This window comes from Rana temporaria, chromosome 4, assembly GCF_905171775.1.
Source record: "Rana temporaria chromosome 4, aRanTem1.1, whole genome shotgun sequence".
Taxonomy (NCBI): Eukaryota; Metazoa; Chordata; class Amphibia; order Anura; family Ranidae; genus Rana; species Rana temporaria.
The window spans coordinates 322513028-322533069 of NC_053492.1; the positions used below are offsets into that span (position 1 = coordinate 322513028).

Here is a 20042-nt window from a genome sequence, read left to right on the forward strand (position 1 = left end):
AGTACCTTTTGGTAAGAGCAATTACAACAGAGGTGTATTTAGACCCCGAATTATCTTCACGAGTGGTGGTTCTGGTGGAAGGGGATGAGCATTTCAAGCCGTTGAGATCTCTTTTGCTTTTCTTTGAACACGGACTCTTGTCTCTACTGTTTGTTACCTGTTAATGACCTTCACCTTTACTTTTTCATAGTGTTTATTTATTAGAAAATCTATATATATATATAGATATATGTTTTTAGGTAGCGCCGCCTTGATATGTAATGTGTTGTTAATGCATTGTATGTTGTATTGCTATAAATTTGCCTATCAGTAGATGGGATAAGGTGGCAGCTTTGTACCATCACTGTTTTTTTAAATCAAGTTATATACCATTCATTATGTGGTTCCTTTTAATGTCTTTTACCAAGGACAGAAAGTTATCCGCTGAAGTGTTGGAAACTGTAACAAGTGTGAAGATTCAACAAGAAGTAATTATAGCATATAACACATCCAGTAATACTGATAGCTTATTTAGCTTCAGTGATTCATGCTGTAACTGACCTACATTTTCAAAGAACACTGTTACCATAGTGATTAATAAAAGCAAGTCTGTAGACTTTTGGCTAACAGGAATAATTGCTTTGAAGTTACAATACATTATACGTTAGAAGAAGACATAAATGTCAGTTTTATGCAATTAAAATTAAGTGACAACATACTTTATTTTAGATTAAATAAATGATATTCAACATATATTTTTTTGTATTGTTATATCTTATAAAAATCATTAAATATAAAAATGTGTTTTCCACTACTTTCTAGCCTGAAACTTTGCTTTCAGTATCAAACCCCCACATTCCCCCAGTGTGTAGCGACATAGTTATATAGTTACATAAAGACGCAAGTCCATCCAGTTCAACAGAGAGAAAAAAAACAAAACACATAAATCAAAAACCTTCATATGCACAATCCTATACCCACAGTTGATCCAGACGAAGGCAAAAAAAACACCCAATAAAGCCTGATACCATATGCTCCAGCAGGGTAAAAAAAAAATCGGTCTTGATCCCCCAAGAGGCAATCACTTATTCCTTGGATCAACTTTACGTATAAATATTACTAGAGGTCGACCGATATGGGTTTTTCTCTGGCCGATGCCGATATTTAGAAATCGCGGCAGTCGATTTATGATGCCAATTTTTTTGGGCCGATATGTTAAGCTGATTTTTCAGGCGCTTTTGGGCTAAACAGTAAAGTTGGCCCATATTTTTTTTTTTCGTCCAAAAGTTTTCATTACCTGTTTTTGTGTATTACATTATTTATATATATATATATATATATATATATATATATATATATATATATATATATATATATATATATATTACACAAAAACAGGTAATGAAATTTTTTTTTTTTTTTTAGTTATTTTTTTATTTATTTGTTAAAGTATATTTTTTCCAAAAAAAATGTGTTTGAAAGACCGCTGCGCAAATACCGTGTAACATTAAATATTGCAGCAATCGCTATTTTATTTCCTAGGGTCTCTGCTAAAAAAAAATATATAATGTTTGGGGGTTCCAAGTAATTTTCTAGCAGAAAATACAGGATTTTTACTTGTAAGCAACAAGTGTCAAAAAAGATTTAGCCTTTAAATGGTTAAACTGAGAACTCTCCTACACGAAGTTCAGTTAATTGATAAGTAGCAACATTGTATATCTTTTTTAAAACTTGGCAGGCTGCCCAGGAGAGAGAGAAGTCTTCTACGGGAAGCTTCAGGCAACTTGCATTGACTTCTATTACAGAAGCTTTTTGCAAGTCGCGGTGCTGAAGTTTAAATCGGCTTTTTTAAAGCACAAATCGGCCGATGCCGATTAATTTAAAAACGCCAAATATCGGCTGATATATCCGCCAGCCGATATATCGGTCGACCTCTAAATATTACTAACCGGTTATATTATGTGCATTTCAGAAAGAAACCCTGCCTTTTCTAAAACAATCTACTGAGCTGGTTAGAATCAGCTCTTGAGTGAATTTTTTCCACATTTTCACAGCTTTCACTGTGAAGAAGCCTTTGCATATTTGAATGTAGATCTCTTTTCCTCCAGACGTAAAAAGTACCCCCTTGTCCTCTGTGATGACCTTAAAGGAGTTGTAAAGGAAAACATTTTTTTGCCTAGAATTAATGTCTGCAAGGTAGACAGACAGAATAGTGTAATGATTCTGTTAAAAAACGAGTAAATACCTATTAAATTCCTTCATCTATATCACCTCCGGCGTTCTAGTTTCTGTTCTCTCATTCACTTCCTGATTTGCAGCGCTCGTTTATGTAAGAACTACATTTTCCAGTATGCATTGTGGCACGCCCAGTAATTCACATCTCCTGGAAGTCTCTAACACATAGAGAGCGTCCTGCCGCACAAATGTAGTTCCCAGGAGGGGGCGAGCACGTCACTGACCACCGCAGTAAAGCCTCCTTTCACGGTGGTGAGTAACAATCAGACAAGCAGGAAGTGAACAGAGAAGAAATAGAGCAACTTCTGAGCAAAAACGAACAATGAGGAAGTGAAAAGAGGAATGTCTGCAGCTAAAGAATGCTTATTATGAAGACATTTTTTTTTCTTTACAACCCCTTTATGCCGTGTACAGACGGTCGTTTTATGCGATGTAAAAAAACGACGTTTTCTGTGAAGTAAAAAACAACGTTTTTGAAACTTCAATTTTCAAAAACGATGTTGCCTACACACCATCGTTTTTTCACAGTGCTCTAGCAAAGCGAGGTTACGTTCACCACGTTTTTCCATTGAAGCTCACTTCATAACTAGCTTCTGGGTATGCGCGGGTGTAAAAACTTTGTTTGAAACATCGTTTTTTGCTACACACGGTCAATTTCTGTGAAGTAAAAAACGACGTTTTGAAAAACGACACATAAAATTGAAGCATGCTTCAATTTTTTTTGGTCATTTTTCAGAAGACATAAAACAACGTTTTCTCCCACACACGGTCAATTAAAATGACGTTTTTAAAAACGTTGTTTTTTTACATTGCATAAAACGACCGTCTGTACGCGGCATTAAAGTCATCATCCATTGCATAAAGGCATCAATCATTGCAGTTGGTCAAAGCAGTAGAAACTGCAAATCAATGTTTCTAGATGTAAAATAATTCACCTAGGGAAAAGGGATCCCTTGATAGAGTACAATACTGGGGGTACAGCATTTGGCCAGCACTACAAAAGGAAAAAGATTTGGGGGTACCTTTTTCAGATGATTGCAAAATGAGCAAACAATGTGGCCAGACAGTGGGGAAAGCAAATATAATTCTGTGATTCATCACTAGAGGGGTCACCAACATAAGAAAGGAGATTCTGATTCCTCAATATATATTTTTACCTCATTTACAAAAAGATATTAATAAAATTGAACAAGTCCAGAGACGAGCAACAAAAATGGTGAAAGGTCTGAGGGATAAAAACTCTGCTCTCTCCTTCCTCACAGGGCAGATTGACTGACAGCAGCTGGAGCCAATGGCTCCAGCTGCCGTCAATCAATCAAATTCTGTGATGAGGTATCGGGGGCAGGGTTTAGGTGCAGTGCCTGTGTCTATAGATGCAGGCAGTGCAGCTCGGTATCGAGTATGCACGAGTGCTGACTCCTGCAAGCTTTTTTTTTATCACTTTGAACTTCAACAAGCTTTAAATAATACTATGGAAACCAGTTGCATAGACATTTCCAAAGTGGATATGTAAGGGGGAACCACACTGGCTGCTGCTCCCGAACTCATGTAACCAATGAGATAGAGCTAGAAAACATTCATGAGGTGCTGTTCCAGAAAGTATGGTAAATTGGTGGAGTTAGGAACAAATTGACAGTTTGTTGAAGAAAAAGGTGTTCACGGATAAAAAGCAGTATACAAGGTAACACCAGATCGTCAGGGTGCACAGGCAGATGGATATAAGCCGAACTCATGTGGGTGGATGGTAAATGTGACACCTGAACGCGAGGCTGGATGGGTGGCTTAAACCCCGGGAACTCCTGTGGGGTGAATGGAGGGCCGCATAACAACTGGAAGAATGTAAGGAGCTGGCAATGGCCGAGGAATCCAGATGTGATGCTCCCGCAGGCTGTAAATGAACCGCTCATGGCCCAGGAGAAACATCGGGTGCTGGCAGAAGAACTCCACAGGAGAAACGCTCTATGAGGGCACTGGGGGGCACGGGAGCCTGACACTGGAGACAAAACAAAGAAACCACACTGGCCGCTGCTCCAGAACTCATGTAACCAATAAGCTAGAAAACATTCACAGGGGGTGCTTTTCCTGAAAGTATTGTAAATTAGCGGTATCACTGAGTCAGGGACGAATTGACAGTTTATTAAATAAAAGGTGTTCACGGATAAAAAGAAGTATACAAGGTAATACCAGGTGGCCAGGGTCCACAGGCTGATGGATATGCAGATAGAACAATGAGCCAAACTCACATGGGTGGATGGTAAGTGTGACACTTGAACATGGTGCCGGATAGGTGGCTCAAACCCCAGGAACTCCTGTGGGGTAAGCGGAGAAATGGATGACGACTGGAAGAATGGAAGGAGCAGGCAATGGCCGAGGGTTCCGGATGTGACACTTCCAAGGGCTACAAATGACTCACTGGGGGTCCAGGAGAAACGTCAGGTGCTGGCAGGAAGTACTCCATAGAAGAAACGCTCTGCGAGGCCGGTCCGGGAACCTGATACTGGAGGCAAAGCTGTGAAAAACAAAGGAACCAGGAAAAGAGAATGCCTGTGGCTCGAACGAAGGACTACATATTTTGGGGATTAACCCCTTCCTCAGGTCGCATGGTGGAAACTGGTAAATAGGGAAGGTTTACGTAGGAGGGCACAGATTACCCAGCTACTCATTGATGCTTGGTAAAGTATAGTGCCACCTATGCTCTTTTAATATGTGAATGGTTCTCTTATAGTCTTTTTATGTGTATGGAAGCAATTTTTTTTTCTTTTTTTTCGAGTGCTTTAACTACCTTTTAAATTGAGATGGACATACCAGCTGCCTTGGCCTGAGAATCTAATTACAGTGACAGCTTTATTCAGCTTTGGCGGTTCAATGGAGAATACTGACGGAAGTGTGCAGATTTTTTGGTTGTGACAGCTGAGGAGTAAAAACCAGAAATGTATAGGATCAGTCCGATCAGATTGGATTGTGTACGAGAGTTTACACAAGTTTATGGGAATTACAAGCTTTCTAAATGTGAGTGGCTTTCTTTCTGATGTTTTGCCCTATTATATGTTACTAATCTATGGGAGCTTTCATTTTTTATTTTCTCAGTGCACAATTCCATGTTTGGAGAGCTGATATTCTAATTGCAGCCTTTAACCACTTAAGGACCCCTCACTGTATATATACGTCATTTTTTTAAAGATGGATATCTCGGTAACGGCAGCAGCCACTGCCACAACCGAGATATCCATCTTTTCAGTGAGCGGTCCTCTAAACGATAACGGTGGTCTCCGCGGCGGATTCACCGCAAGATCACCGTTATCGGCGGCGGGAGAGGTCCTTCCTCCTGCTCGGCTGGGATACGAGTGAGGGCAAGATGGCCCCCACCCATCTCCATAGCATAACAGGGCGGAAGCGACGTCAAAACATCACTTCCGCCCATGCTTCTTAACCACTTGACCACTGGGCACGTAAACCCACTTAATAACCAGACCAATTTTCAGCTTTCGGTGCTCTCACAATTTGAATGACAATTACTCAGTCATACAACACTGTACCCAAATGAAATTTTCGTCCTTTTTTTCACACAAATAGAGCTTTCTTTTGGTGGTATTTAATCACCGTTGGGTTTTTTATTTTTTGCGCTATAAGAGAAAAAAGACTGAAAATTCTGTAAAAAAAAATAATTTTTCTTTGTTTCTGTTATAAAATTTGGCAAATTTAGTATTTTTTCTTCATTCATTTGCATAAATGTGAAAGATGAAGTTACGCCGAGTAAATAGATACCCAACATGTCACCCTTCAAAATTGCACACGCTCGTGGAATGGCGCCAAACTTCGCTACTTAAAAATCCCCATAGACGACGTTGCAGGGTATTGTGGGGTATTGTGGAGTATTGTGGGGTATTGCGGAGTATTGCGGGGTATTGCAGGGTATTGCGGGGTATTGCGGAGTATTGCGGGGCATTGCGGAGTATTGCGGGGCATTGCGGAGTATTGCGGGGCATTGCGGAGTATTGCGGGGCATTGCGGAGTATTGCGGGGCATTGCGGAGTATTGCGGGGCATTGCAGAGTATGGGGGCATTGCAGAGTATGGGGGCATTGCAGAGTATGGGGGCATTGCAGAGTATTGCACAGGGAGGGATGGATGGCTGGATCTGTGACTGCATGTGTCACAGATCCAGCCCGCAGCAGCAGCTGCTGCTGCTTCCGCTCTCTCCCCTCTCCTCTCTCACACTGTACCGTTCAGTACAGAGAGGAGAGGGAGGAACCGGCGTCATCACATGACGCCGGTTTGTTTACTAGTGATCGCTCCGTCATTGGACGGAGCGATCACGTGGTAAACCGCCGCTATCAGCGGCGATTTACCGTGATCCGTGATCAGCCGGGTCCGGAGGACCCGGCGTTCACGGAGACTCCCGTGTGCGCGCCCCATAGGGCGCGCGGGAGCGAGATTCTGGGAGGACGTACATTGACGCCCTCCCAGAGTTAAGCAACCGCCTTGTAGACGTATTTCGTCTATAGGGCGGTTGTTAAGTGGTTAAAGGGACATTTACTTGTATTTTGAACCCAGATCTCATATTTAAGAGGACCTGTCATGCTTTTTTCTATTACAAGGGATGTTTACATTCCTTGTAATAGGAATAAAAGTGATCCATTTTTTTTAAAGCGCCCTGTCCCGACGAGCTCGCGCGCAGAAGCGAACGCATACGTGAGTAGCGCCCGCATATGAAAACGGTGTTCAAACCACACAAGTGAGATATCACCACGATCGTTAGAGCGAGAGCAATAATTCTATCCCTAGACCTCCTCTGTAACTCAAAGGATGCAACCTATAGAATTTTTAAAACAAGTTCCACGAGAGGGCGCAATTTTGAAGCGTGACATGTTGGGTATCATTTTACTTGGCGTAATATTATCTTTCACAATATAAAAAAATTGGGCTAACTTTACTGTTGTCTTATTTTTTAATTAAAAAAAGTGATTTTTTTCCAAAAAAGTGCGCTTGTAAGACCGCTGCGCAAATACAGTGTAACAAAAAGTATTGCAATTGCCATTTTATTCTCTAAAAAATATATATAATGTTTGGGGGTTTTAAGTAATTTTCTAGCAAAAAAAAAAAAAAACTGTTTTAATCTTGTAAACACCAAATCTGAAAAACAGGCAAGGTCCTTAAGTGGTTAAAGAAATATAACTGGCAATATACAGTATATGATTGGTTTAGGATAGGATAATGTATGGGAGTCTTCACGAGTTTGACAAACAATATACACTTATTTTGACCTTTCTTTGATCTGGAAGGCCATATTTGGTGAGTGTTTTTCCATGAAGTGATGACACAGTGGTGATTGTTGTTTCAAGAAGCAAATTTCTATATTCTATTACATTTGGTCGCTCATTGTTTATTGAAGACTATTCTTTAGTAATGTGTCCAGATTACACATGCATGTTAACCACTTAAATTGCTGGCAACTTGCCTATTAATGTTCATATCATATTATAGCATCATACTATAGGATATCGATGTTCATTTTATGATCAATTACTGTACTCACAGCACTTTGCAGGGACCTTCAGTCCATCTTCCCACAGCTTCAACATGAGATGGGAAATGTGTTTTAGCTGCACTAACCAAGCTGGATTTATAGATATCTACTGTCCTGTCATCTGGCAGATGTAAGTGGAGGAAAAAAATGCAGTCTCCTTTTCAGAATGGCAGCTTGTTTCATTTGCAGCTGCAGACTTTGTTAGGTTTATTCTCAAATGCCCTAAAGTTTAATCAATTTTAGAATAAGGCTAAAACATAACAAAATGTGGAAATAGTGAAGCGCTGTAAATACTTTCCAGATGCACTGTAGATACCAAGTCATATCAAATACAAACAGAAAAAAAAGGATAGTCTAGAGTTCCCAAACACCACATCTTCTTACCAAAACTGAAGTTGACCACAACCATGTGGCTCAAAACAGGTGCAGTCCACAGTCGATAGAGTTGTTTAGTTAAGGGGGAGTGGGTTTCTAGGAGTACATTTTTATTTTATTTTTTTATTTCAGGACTTATTAGTTTTGCTTGATCTCATTGGAGCTCCGACACCTGTTTTCCCAAACTACTTTCAAAATACAATTCGCTGGTATAACAAACTTCAGTCTATTGGTAAGTGTTTTTTTAGTGAAATAACAGCTGAACTAAAAAAGAAAATGATACATATGTGTGATAACTAATATGATATACTGTAAATGATATATAGAAAACATACTTTCCAGATCAGCTTTGTACTTCCTAAGGTTTCTGTCTTTCTGTTAACAATCCATTCTTGGGACCCTAACCAATCAAAATCTGAGAGGTGTAATTAAAATTATTGTTATTATTAATAGATACCTTCTATGGCATCTTGCTATCATGATAACAGTCAAATGCTTGCTGTGTCTTCCTGCAGCTTCAAGATGATTGTTTTAGCTTAAAAATATTTCTTAGAAACCAGTTAGAGCAGCCAACCATGGGACAAGCATCAACAAAGGTAGTTTATTTGAATAGTGCTACTTAAGTGTAGAATAACCGTGAATGAAAAATAAATTTAAATATGCTGCTAAATCTTTATGGGTAAGTACCTGTAGTGATATTGATAAAAGAGTGATCAGCGTATACAGTCCAATAAATAAATAATATACATAATAAAACCACTAATGTACAACAAAATAAGTGATAAGTGACAATAATGTGCAATAAATGCTAATAGTCCCAAAGTGCAAACATAAGTGAACAGAAAATGGCAAAAAATAAGTGATGAGGGTTACGCCCCATCCTCTGATGAAGCCACGTGATGGGGCGTAACCGGTAAGGATCTGATGGACCAGGAAATAGGAAGAGCCTGAACACCGCTGTCACTGCTGCTTTGTTTTTACTTTGATGTAAGTTTCTACAGCTTTATTTTTAAAAAATCCCTTGCTGTACTTCACGATGGAGTGTCTCTTTTGATTTTACTGGGGCTCAATTCGAGGAGAGAACTTGTGAGGCTATCTGTACCCGTGGAGACAGACAGTAGCTGGGAATCTATGTGGAGGAACCATCCCTGGACCTACCCACACTCATACAAGTCTGCATATACCTGCCTTAAGGTAAGCGCTCTGTGAGCACAGCACCTAGAAGATTTATACAGAAGATTGTGAAGTTCCTTTAAGATTTGGATTGCACAAGGACCCCCATCACTTATTTTTTGCCATTTTCTGTTCACTTATGTTTGCACTTTTAGCATTTATTGCACATTATTGTCACTTATCACTTATTTTGTTATACATTAGTGGTTTTATTATCTATATTATTTATTTATTGGACTGTATGCGCTGATCACTCTTTTATCAATAGAGGTAGTTTATTAACATGGAAAATGGCCTAGAATTGTTTACTTAAAGGATCACTAAAGGAATTTTTTTTTTAGCTAAATAGCTTTCTTTACCTTACTGCAGTACTGGTTTCATGTCCTCATTGTTCATTTTTGCTTTGAAGTAGCTGTAATTCTGCTGTGATCTCCACACTTCCTGCTTGTCTGGCTCCTTATGAAAAATCTCATGGCAGCTTTTCACTGTGGTCCAAGCTGTGTGTCTATAACTCCTCAGAACCAATCAGATTCATTTTAAAAACAAAACACTGCCCTGGATTTGTTTGTTTTTGTTCTGTGGATCTCTTTACTTCACAGAAGCATGAAACCAGTTTAAAAACGAAAGTGAAACTGCAGGTACATTATATGATTGAATTTAATCTATTTTTAATCATTTTTAAAAGGAATCAGTTAACTTTTATGTCTCTATACCCTGTAAACAGTCATTTCAGCAAAACATTTTTTTCCTTTAGTGACCCTTTAACTGCATAGTTCAGGACACAGGCAACTTATACATATAGCATTTGTTATAGGCTCATACCTTCAGGTGACTGGACACAAGTTTTTGAGGACATACCCCTCTAGGTTCCTTCTATATAACTGAAGGTGATGGACTTCTTCTCCTTTGTGGAGAAATCAGCTTCACTAGTTTATTATATTTCTGTATAATTGTATCATACGATTATTCAACCATCATCTGCAGTGTAACTGGATCTGTGAAACCTTGGTGAAACCCTGGGAGCCATACCCAGACTCCATGCTATGAAAACAGCCTGTAATGTTGCTTCAGGCTCTGGATCTTGTGTGGAGAGTTCACCTTGGCACTTAGTGCAACACGCTAAGTTAGCCTCAGGGTGCTATACAGACCAAAGGCTGTGGTCCATCGCTATAGAACCCAGTCCCTGGAGACCCCTTTGGGGTATGCCCACAATTACAGAACAAGCTTGGACTTTATATACATTCCAGCATCATGAATATTTAAGACAAGGTCACCCTGTATCTCTAATGCCCTGTACACACGATAGGTTAGTCTGATGAAAACGGTCTGATGGACCGCTTTCATCAGACCAAACCGATCGTGTGTGGGCCCCATCGGTTATTTATCCATAGGTTAAAAAAATAGGAACTTGTTTTAAAATTATCTGATGGATAAAAAACCTATAGAAAAAAACGATCGTCTGTGGGTACGTCCATCGGTTAAAAATCCATGCATGCTCAGAATAAAGTCGACGCATGCTTGGAAGCATTGAACTTCATTTTTTTCAGCACGTCGTTGTGTTTTACATCACAGCGTTCTGACACGATCGTTTTTTTAACTGATGGTGTGTAGACACGACTGATCATCAGTCAGCTTTATCGGATAACTGATGTAAAAATCCATTAGACCGATTTCATTAGACTAAACTATCGTGTGTACAGGGCATGACTGTTACTGTGTAAAACAGGTCTATAAATGTATTCACACTGCAAACTGTTTAAACATGGCGCAAAAATTCAACTACTCAGAGCTCAGTCTCAGGTGTATGACCAGGTGTTACATCATACCGTACCACTGTAACACGTTATGTCCTCCGGAGCGAGCACCACTTCACTTCCTTGTAGCGGCGCCGCTCCTCTCGATGTGACGTTCGCGTCACTTCAGGTGCGCCGCTGTTTGCGTTCCACGCTGGAACGCGGAAGTGCATCCTGGCGTGCTGCGCCTTTCCCCGCGCTCCTGGCACTATTTAAAACCCCAGGGATGACGGCAGGTTGTTCCGCTATTGTTGTTGGACACCTGCCGTCACCTGGGACCCCCCACGGAGTGCCTTTGAACCCTCCACTGCCTGAGCACCAAGACCCCCAGCCTCTGGGAACACAGCTCCAGCATACTGCAGCCCAGGACACCCAGGAAGTTCACCTTGCATCCTGACAAGGACCTCACACTGGATCAGCAACTCCCAGCAGTCACAGACTCACCTGGACGGTTCAGCAGCAGCTCTAAACACAAGCACCTGATACCAACATAACCGCAAGTATCATATAATGACTGAAATGCAAAGACCCAGTATGAATAGACTGTAATTGAACACCTCTATCAGGCCAAATCTTCCACTGTAAACCTTGCCTGATATAACCATTCATCCTTGGCATCAATACTGTGTGAAGCTGATTACTCAGGTGCATTAGAAATACGCTACCAGCCGCTTAAGTGGGGAGCCGCCAAGCTCCCCCCTGATGTCTGCCTTGTAATGTGCTGCAATACCATATGCACTGTTTCTCCTAATGTTCTGAAGTTTTCTTTTTGTATTGTCTCCTCTAAGACTCGGGGGTTACCCTGTGTCTAATAAAATTGTTATTTGAAAAAAAAGAAATACGCTACCATAGACTGTTCAAGTAATCTAGTTACTACTAACTAACCTACGTTCCTACTAACTACATACCATAGAGACTTTATTAGTTGTTTACTTGTGCATAATAAGCTTATGAAGGAATAAGCTATCTCTTGTTTAACTTGGTGATCAAATGGAGGTTGTGATGACTTAAACCCTGAACTCTCTGATCATTTAAGCAAGTGAATTGGTGGTTTATACCTGAGAAGCCTCCGCAGCTGAGATCCAATCTAGATTATAGAGCAGAGTCTTTACATAATAGCGGAACCCGTAACTGATAATGGATCCAGCGGAGCTTGCCAACCATTTAGTAGGACTCTCACAAAGAGTGGATAACCTCACAGCCACTATGCATGATCTCCGTTTAGAAAATTACGCCCTCCGTAACCAAAATATTGCTCATCCCCGGGACCGACCAGAGCCTAAGGTCTGCCCTCCAGAACCCTTTTCAGGTGATAGAAAACTTTTTCGCCAATTTATTAGTTCCTGCCGACTTATGTTTGATTTACGCCCCCGCACCTACTACTCCGACAGGGTCAAAATTCTCACCCTGATTTCTTATCTCAAAGGAGAACCCAGAGTTTGGGCTGATGCTTACGTAGATGAACACGGCGACCTCTTGGGCGCATTTAATACCTTCCTGGACGAAATGTCTCTCCTTTATGAGGACCCCAACAAACAACTTACGGCAGAGAACACCATTAGGAACCTCAAGCAAGGAAAGAGACCAGTAGAGGACTATATCTCTGAATTTAAGTGTTGGAGCCGAGAGACCTTGTGGACTGATATCGCCCTTCGGAATCAATTTCGTCTCGGTCTATCAGATCCTATGAAGGATGAAATTGCTCGAGTCGAGCTTCCTGCTTCCCTAGAGGATCTTATGCACCTCTCTCTTTCCATTGACCGCCGTCTCAGAGAAAGGAAGGCTGAACGTGCCCACAACTACCAGCCAACTCCTTTTAGGAGAGCCAGATCACCCCTAAGGATGTTCCTATGGAACTTGGCGCAATCAAAGGGCCATTATCCCCAGCCGAGAAGCAAAGACGCAGAGCGCAGAACCTTTGTCTTTACTGTTCCGCCCCTGACCACATTGTCTCCACCTGTCCACTCCTCAAGAGGAGCTCTGAAGGTAACATTTCTAACATTACTAAGACCAATACTTCTGGAACTACCACTAATCGCTATTTCTTTCTCACCCTTACCTTACAGTGGGACCAAGATAGAACTACCATTGATGCGATGGTCTACACCGGTGCTTGTGGCAACTTTATTGATTTAAGATTTGTCAAATCTAATAAAATCCCAAGTGTGGTTAAGCAAACTCCTTTGTCTGTCACTTTTATTGATGGCTCTAGTTCCTCTTTTGGCCCAGTCTACTCTCAAACTTCTCCTTTGTTGGTCACTTGTGGCAATGGCCATACTGAGAGTCTTGTCTTTGATATTATTTCGTCACCTTTATTCCCAGTAGTTTTAGGTTTGCCATGGTTTTTTCCATCAACCAACTTTTCAATGGTGCAACAATTCACTTATTCTACATTCCACATTTTGCAAGGAGACCTGTTATCCCATCTATACCGTCTTCTTAACAAGTGATTCCTATGAAAATCTCCCAACTTACCTACATGATTTCTCCGATGTCTTCAGTAAAACCAAGGCAGAGATACTCCCTCCGCATCGTATATATGACTGTCCTGTTGATCTCATTCCAGGCAGTCCTATTCCTACTGCACAAATGTATCCATTATCACAACCTGAACTTGTCCATCTCAAAGATTACCTTGATGATAACTTAAGAAAGGGCTTCATTAGGCCTTCCACCTCTCCTGCAAGTGCCGCTATGTTTTTTGTCAAAAACAAGGACGGTTCACTACGACCAATAATTGACTACCGATCCCTCAACAACATCACTGTAAAAAAACGCTATCCCTTACCACTTATCCCAGAACTTATCGAACGTCTCCAGACCTCCAAGATTTTCACAAAACTTGATCTCAGGGGTGCCTACAACTTAATCAGGATCCGTCCAGGAGATGAGTGGAAGACCGCTTTCAAGACTCGATATGGCTTATTCGAGTATACAGTGATGCCATTTGGATTATGTAACGCACCTGCAACCTTCCAGTGGTTCATCAACGACATCTTCCGTGATTTACTGGACATTTGTGTTGTAATTTACCTGGATGACATTTTGATTTATTCTGACACCCTTGAGAAACACACTAAACATGTACGATGGGTCTTGGCCAGACTCGGAACACATTCCTTATACGCTAAACTTGAGAAATGTGTTTTCAGTCAGATGTATCATTTCTAGGATACCAAATTACCCCCGAAGGAATTCAGATGGATCGCTCCAAGGTAGAATGTATTCTCTCCTGGCCAATTCCCCATTCAAGGAAGGCTTTGCAGCGCTTCCTTGGATTCTCAAACTATTATCGTAAGTTCATCAAGAACTTCTCAGCAATTGTGAAACCACTGACCACTTTAACGAGTAAGAAGACACCCTTCTCCTGGACAAATGAAGCGCAGAAATCTTTTGATTCCCTCAAGGGTTCTTACACCTCCGCTCCTATCCTCCAACTCCCTAACCCGCTATTGCACTTTACTCTAGAAGTTGACGCCTCCCACTTCGCCTTGGGAGCTATACTCTCACAACGTCCGACCTTATCTGAGCCTCTGCACCCAGTTGCTTTCTATTCCAGAACTCTATCACCTGCAGAGAAGAACTACCCCATTGGCGAAAAGGAACTCCTCGCAATAAAAGATGCCTTAGCAAACTGGAGACACTTGTTGGAGGGTACTAAACACCCGATAATCATCCTTACAGACCACCGTAATTTACAGCATTTGAAGGCCTGTAAGACCTTATCCGCCCGTCAAGTAAGGTGGAGTTTATTCTTCGACAGATTTGACTTCTATATATCATACCGGCCAGGTGCACAAAACGTAAAAGCTGACTCCTTGTCCCGTATGAATGAAGATCAGACTACTGACATTCCTCCTCTCTCCATCATTCCTGCTAATCGCTTCATTGGGGCAATCACTTCTTTCAGACAATTGCTTGCCCAGACTCTATCCACAGATGTGTCCCACCTACCTAAAGATGTCATAAAGCAATCTGATGGCGTATATACTTTCAAGAACAAGCTATACGTTCCTCCCAAACTACAGTTGACACTTCTCAAACAACTTCATGATTCTCCATTGGCTGGTCACCCTGGAATCACTAAGACGATACACCTTGTAAAGAGAGACTACTGGTGGCCCCAATTGGATAAAATGATCCATGATTACGTTAGTTCTTGCGATGTTTGTGCCAGCAACAAACTTTCAAGAAGACCACCCTTCGGTCTTCTAGCCTCCCTCCCAGTACCAAATAGACTTTGGGAGGTTGTTTCATTGGATTTTATTGTTGACCTTCCTAGATCAAACGGTGCAAACACCATCATGGTCACAGTAGATTTACTAACAAAGATGGCACACTTTATTCCTTTAAAAAATTTACCAACCTCTTTCCAAACAGCAAAAGCTTTTATTAGCAACGTCCTCAAACTCCATGGATTACCCTCTCAAATCATTTCGGACCGCGGATCTCAGTTCATTTCTAAGTTCTGGAAAGCACTATGTGATACCTTACAAATTGACCACCGCATGTCCACGGCTTACCACCCTCAGACAAATGGACAAACAGAACGTGTCAACCAGACTTTAGAACAGTACTTGCATTGTTATTGCACCCATCTTCAGGATGATTGGTTCCATTTTCTTCCCCACGCTGAATTTGCGTATAACAATGCCTCTAGCTCTTCGTCCCGATTTTCACCGTTCTACGCGAACTACGGTTTCCACCCCAACAGTTTACCATCCCATTTCCTTCCAAATAATGTTCCCGCAGTAGAACACTATCTTTCTAACTTAAAGAAGACGCTGGGCATACTTCGTTCCAACCTTGAAGCTGCCCAGTTACGACAAAAACGTTATTATGACGTCCACAGAACAGTACCTCCTGTCTACAAGGTGGGCGACTTAGTGTGGTTCTCCACCCGAAATCTACGACTTAAGACACCTTCAAAGAAACTTAGTCGTCAATTCACTGGTCCTTTCCCGATCTCACGTGTCATCAATCCTAACGCTGTTAGACTACAACTACCTCCTGGTTGGAAAGTTCATCCCTCCTTTCATGTTTCACTCATCAAACCGTTCACACCTAACCCATTTCCTAACAGAAAGAGGGGTTCTACTTTTCAGTATTTGATACGATGGACAGGCTACAGTCAACAAGATGACTCCTGGGAAAACTCTTCACATCTTCATGCTCCCCGCCTGATCAGGCAATTCCATCGAAGGTATCCTAATCGTCCGTCTCCTAGGGGGAGCACTGGTGGTGCTCCCTTGAGGAGGGGAGTATGTAACGCCACTGGCGTTATGTCCTCCGGAGCGAGCACCGCTTCACTTCCTTGCAGCGGCGCCGCTCCTCTCGATGTGACGTTCGCGTCACTTCCGGTGTGCCGCTGTTTGCGTTCCACGCTGGAACGTGGAAGTGCGTCCTGGCATGCTGCGCCTTTCCCCGCGCTCCTGGCACTATTTAAAACCCCAGGGATGACGGCAGGTTGTTCCACTATTGTTGTTGGACACCTGCCGTCACCTGGGACCCCCCACGGAGTGCCTTTGAACCCTCCACTGCCTGAGCACCAAGACCCCCAGCCTCTGGGAACACAGCTCCAGCATACTGCAGCCCAGGACACCCAGGAAGTTCACCTTGCATCCTGACAAGGACCTCACACTGGATCAGCAACTCCCAGCAGTCACAGACTCACCTGGACGGTTCAGCAGCAGCTCTAAACACAAGCACCTGATACCAACATAACCGCAAGTATCATATAATGACTGAAATGCAAAGACCCAGTATGAATAGACTGTAATTGAACACCTCTATCAGGCCAAATCTTCCACTGTAAACCTTGCCTGATATAACCATTCATCCTTGGCATCAATACTGTGTGAAGCTGATTACTCAGGTGCATTAGAAATACGCTACCATAGACTGTTGAAGTAATCTAGTTACTACTAACTAACCTACATTCCTACTAACTACATACTATAGAGACTTTATTAGTTGTTTACTTGTGCATAATAAGCTTATGAAGGAATAAGCCATCTCTTGTTTAACTTGGTGATCAAATGTGATGACTTAAACCCTGAACTCTCTGATCATTTAAGCGAGTGAATTGGTGGTTTATACCTGAGAAGCCTCCGCAGCTGAGATCCAATCTAGTTTATAGAGCAGAGTCTTTACAACCACTGGCCACACACGTTAATGCCGCTTCTGCCTAGAGCCCCTATGAGGTACTCGGACGCTTCCTCTGCCTTTTGTCATGAGGATGTGTTAGAATATGGCATATAAATGGGTTTCTGTATACCCCTTTGAGATATGCTTACCCTATCTCTCACATTCTACTTCTTGGGCACCCAACAGAGGGATACCCTCACTTGTAGATATGGCGTGAAAAGGGTGAAAGGGAGCCAATTCAAAACAAAACAACAGGTGAAGATTCGCTCTGCCAAAGGCCTGCACAACACTCTCGGATCACAGAGTGACGATGCTCAGACAGACACATACAGGGAAAAGAGGGTACTCCATAGTGTAGTATTTAGCACAAAAAAAAACTTTTATTAATGATAAAACACTCACATTTTAAGCACAGGTAATTCAGCATATAATGACAGTACTGTGTGCAGGAAGACTTCCGGGTTCGGCCGCACCCGAAAGTGATGTCACCATGGCTCTCTGTCCCTTGCGCGTATGGTGACTGTCCCACGCCACTTTTTCAAAGGATCCAAGTGGCAAGCAGTCAGAACAAAGCCAAAACAGTGAATTTATATCAACCATCAAGGGGGCATGAGGAGCCTGGCTGCCGTGAAGGAAGCAAACCACACTCTCTCATGGACATGGAGCAGACAAATGGCATGCAAATGACCTCAGCCCCCACCATCTGGACTCAAGGGAAACGGTCTCTTCATCCAGATAAGTTTAATCTTATGTTTCTAAAGATGGGAACTCAGAACATGGAGATCATAGCCTCCAATACAACAACATGCTACCTCTGTTTGTGGCCAGAACCAGGGATCTTCTATCTCTGGTCTCAGATGCTCTAATTATTCCCAGTCTTAATTTACCCCAATATATGTCTTTCCTTCATTGAAAATCTGCCTCGCCAGCTCTACAAAATAGATCAATCGAGAAAAACAGTGATTTGACTTGCATTGGCCCAGGACCAAGGGAACAGTTCCCCTCGTCCCAACATCATCACTCCTCTGTGTCAGAAATGTATAACCTCCAGTTTCATCAACAAGTTACCCCTGTTTTGTAGCTAGGACCAAGGATCCTCTAGCACTGGCCTTCGATGATAGAGCAAGAGAATAAAACAATGATTCTCATTGCACCAAACTGGCCCAGAAAAACCTGACAACAGATATACTCAGACTTTTAGGAGACGATCCCTGGTCTTTCCAAAAAGGCCACACCTGCTATCTTAACATCCTTGATTCCACTCTATACCACTTGCCTACTTTTACCCTCTTCATGCCCAGGGCCAATTTCAGCTTTCGGTGCTGTCACACTTTGAATGACATCACGTGGTCATGCCAGCACTGTATACATATATACATTTTTTTTTTATACAAATAGAGCTTTCTTTGGTGGTATTTAATCACCACTGTTTCTATTTTTATTTTTTTGCTAAACAAATGAAAAAAGACCAAACATTTTGAAAAAAATAAAGTTTTTATTAGTTTATGTTATAAACTGTTGTAAACAGGTATTTTTTCTCCTTTACTGATTGCTGCGTGATGAGGCTGCACTGATGGGGCACTAATATGGTGTGCTAATGGGCACTGATAGGCTGCACTGATGGGCACTGATGGGCACTGATGAGCATCACGGATAGGCTGCATTGATGAGGTGGCACTGGTGGGCACTGATGAGAAGGGAATGATAAGGCTGCACTAATATGCAGCACTAATAGGCAAACACAGATAAGGGCACTGATGAGGAGGCACTGATTGACAGCACTAATGGGCACTGATTGGCAGCGATGGTGGGCCCAGGTTGGCACCGTTAGGCAGCACTGATGGGTGCTGTTTGGGGCTGGACTGATAATGATCTGTGTCCTTATTATCAGTGCAGATGTCCCCTTTCACACTAGCCATTTACCAGCTCTCTCCTCTCCTCATGCTGTGACAGCATGAAGAAAGGAATTCCAATAACTGGCAAGTGTGTTTACATCATGATCTGCTGTGGTTGAGCACAGCCGATCATGTGGTAAAGAGCCGCCGTCATTGGCTCTTTAACCTGATCTGCTCTGTGTCCAATGGACAAGAATGGGAGGACATCATAAAATGTTCTCCCAGAAACTAGAGCGGTCCCACCTGACCGGCATTTCACTATACGTTGGGCGGGAACCGGTTAATGTTATGGCTGCTGAAGCCCAGGTTTTTTTCAATTCAGTCCCAGAGATTACTATGTGCCTCACATTCTGTCCTGCCTACAAACAGGTATTAAACCAAAATCTAGCACTTGGCACCCTAAATGGTTAGGTATCAGCCGTATCCATTCTTTTCCAAAAGACCTTTGGTTTCGCACTTGTGAAATCCTTTTTTCAAGGCATTTCTACTATTAAGCCCCCTTGCAGCACCCTGTGCTTCCCTGGGACCAGGACCCTATCAATTTGGTTCTTTCTGCCCTGCAGAATCACTCTTTTAACCCATTAGGGATATTCCCTTACAGATTCTTGCAAGTAAAGTAGCCTTTTTGGTAGCCATCATGTCTGTCAGACATATCTATGAACTGGCAGCCCTTTTTTGTAAAGGGCCTTTCCTCATACTTTTCCAACGATAAGGTTGTATTACGCCCATGACCATCTTTTCTTCAAAAGCTGGCTTTAGTGTTCCGTGTCAATGTTGTTCTGCCATTGTGCCCTGCTCCCCAGCATCCAAAGGTCCAAAGTCTTTCTACATTACCTGGCAGAGTCAGAGCCATTAGTGTACCTAAAAGTACTGGGGCAGATCCACGTACATCGGCGCATATATAGGCCGGCGTAGTGCA

General features: G+C 42.1%; 1 protein-coding gene across 1 annotated transcript in view; it reads left to right on the forward strand.

The window, feature by feature from the left end:
• Positions 1–20042, forward strand: part of QPCT (glutaminyl-peptide cyclotransferase) — a 176206-nt gene that overhangs the window by 98390 nt on the left and 57774 nt on the right. The window contains exon 5 of the mRNA XM_040350695.1: positions 8248–8347. Coding sequence (XP_040206629.1) covers positions 8248–8347 — 100 coding nt within the window. The remainder of the gene's footprint in view (positions 1–8247; positions 8348–20042) is intronic.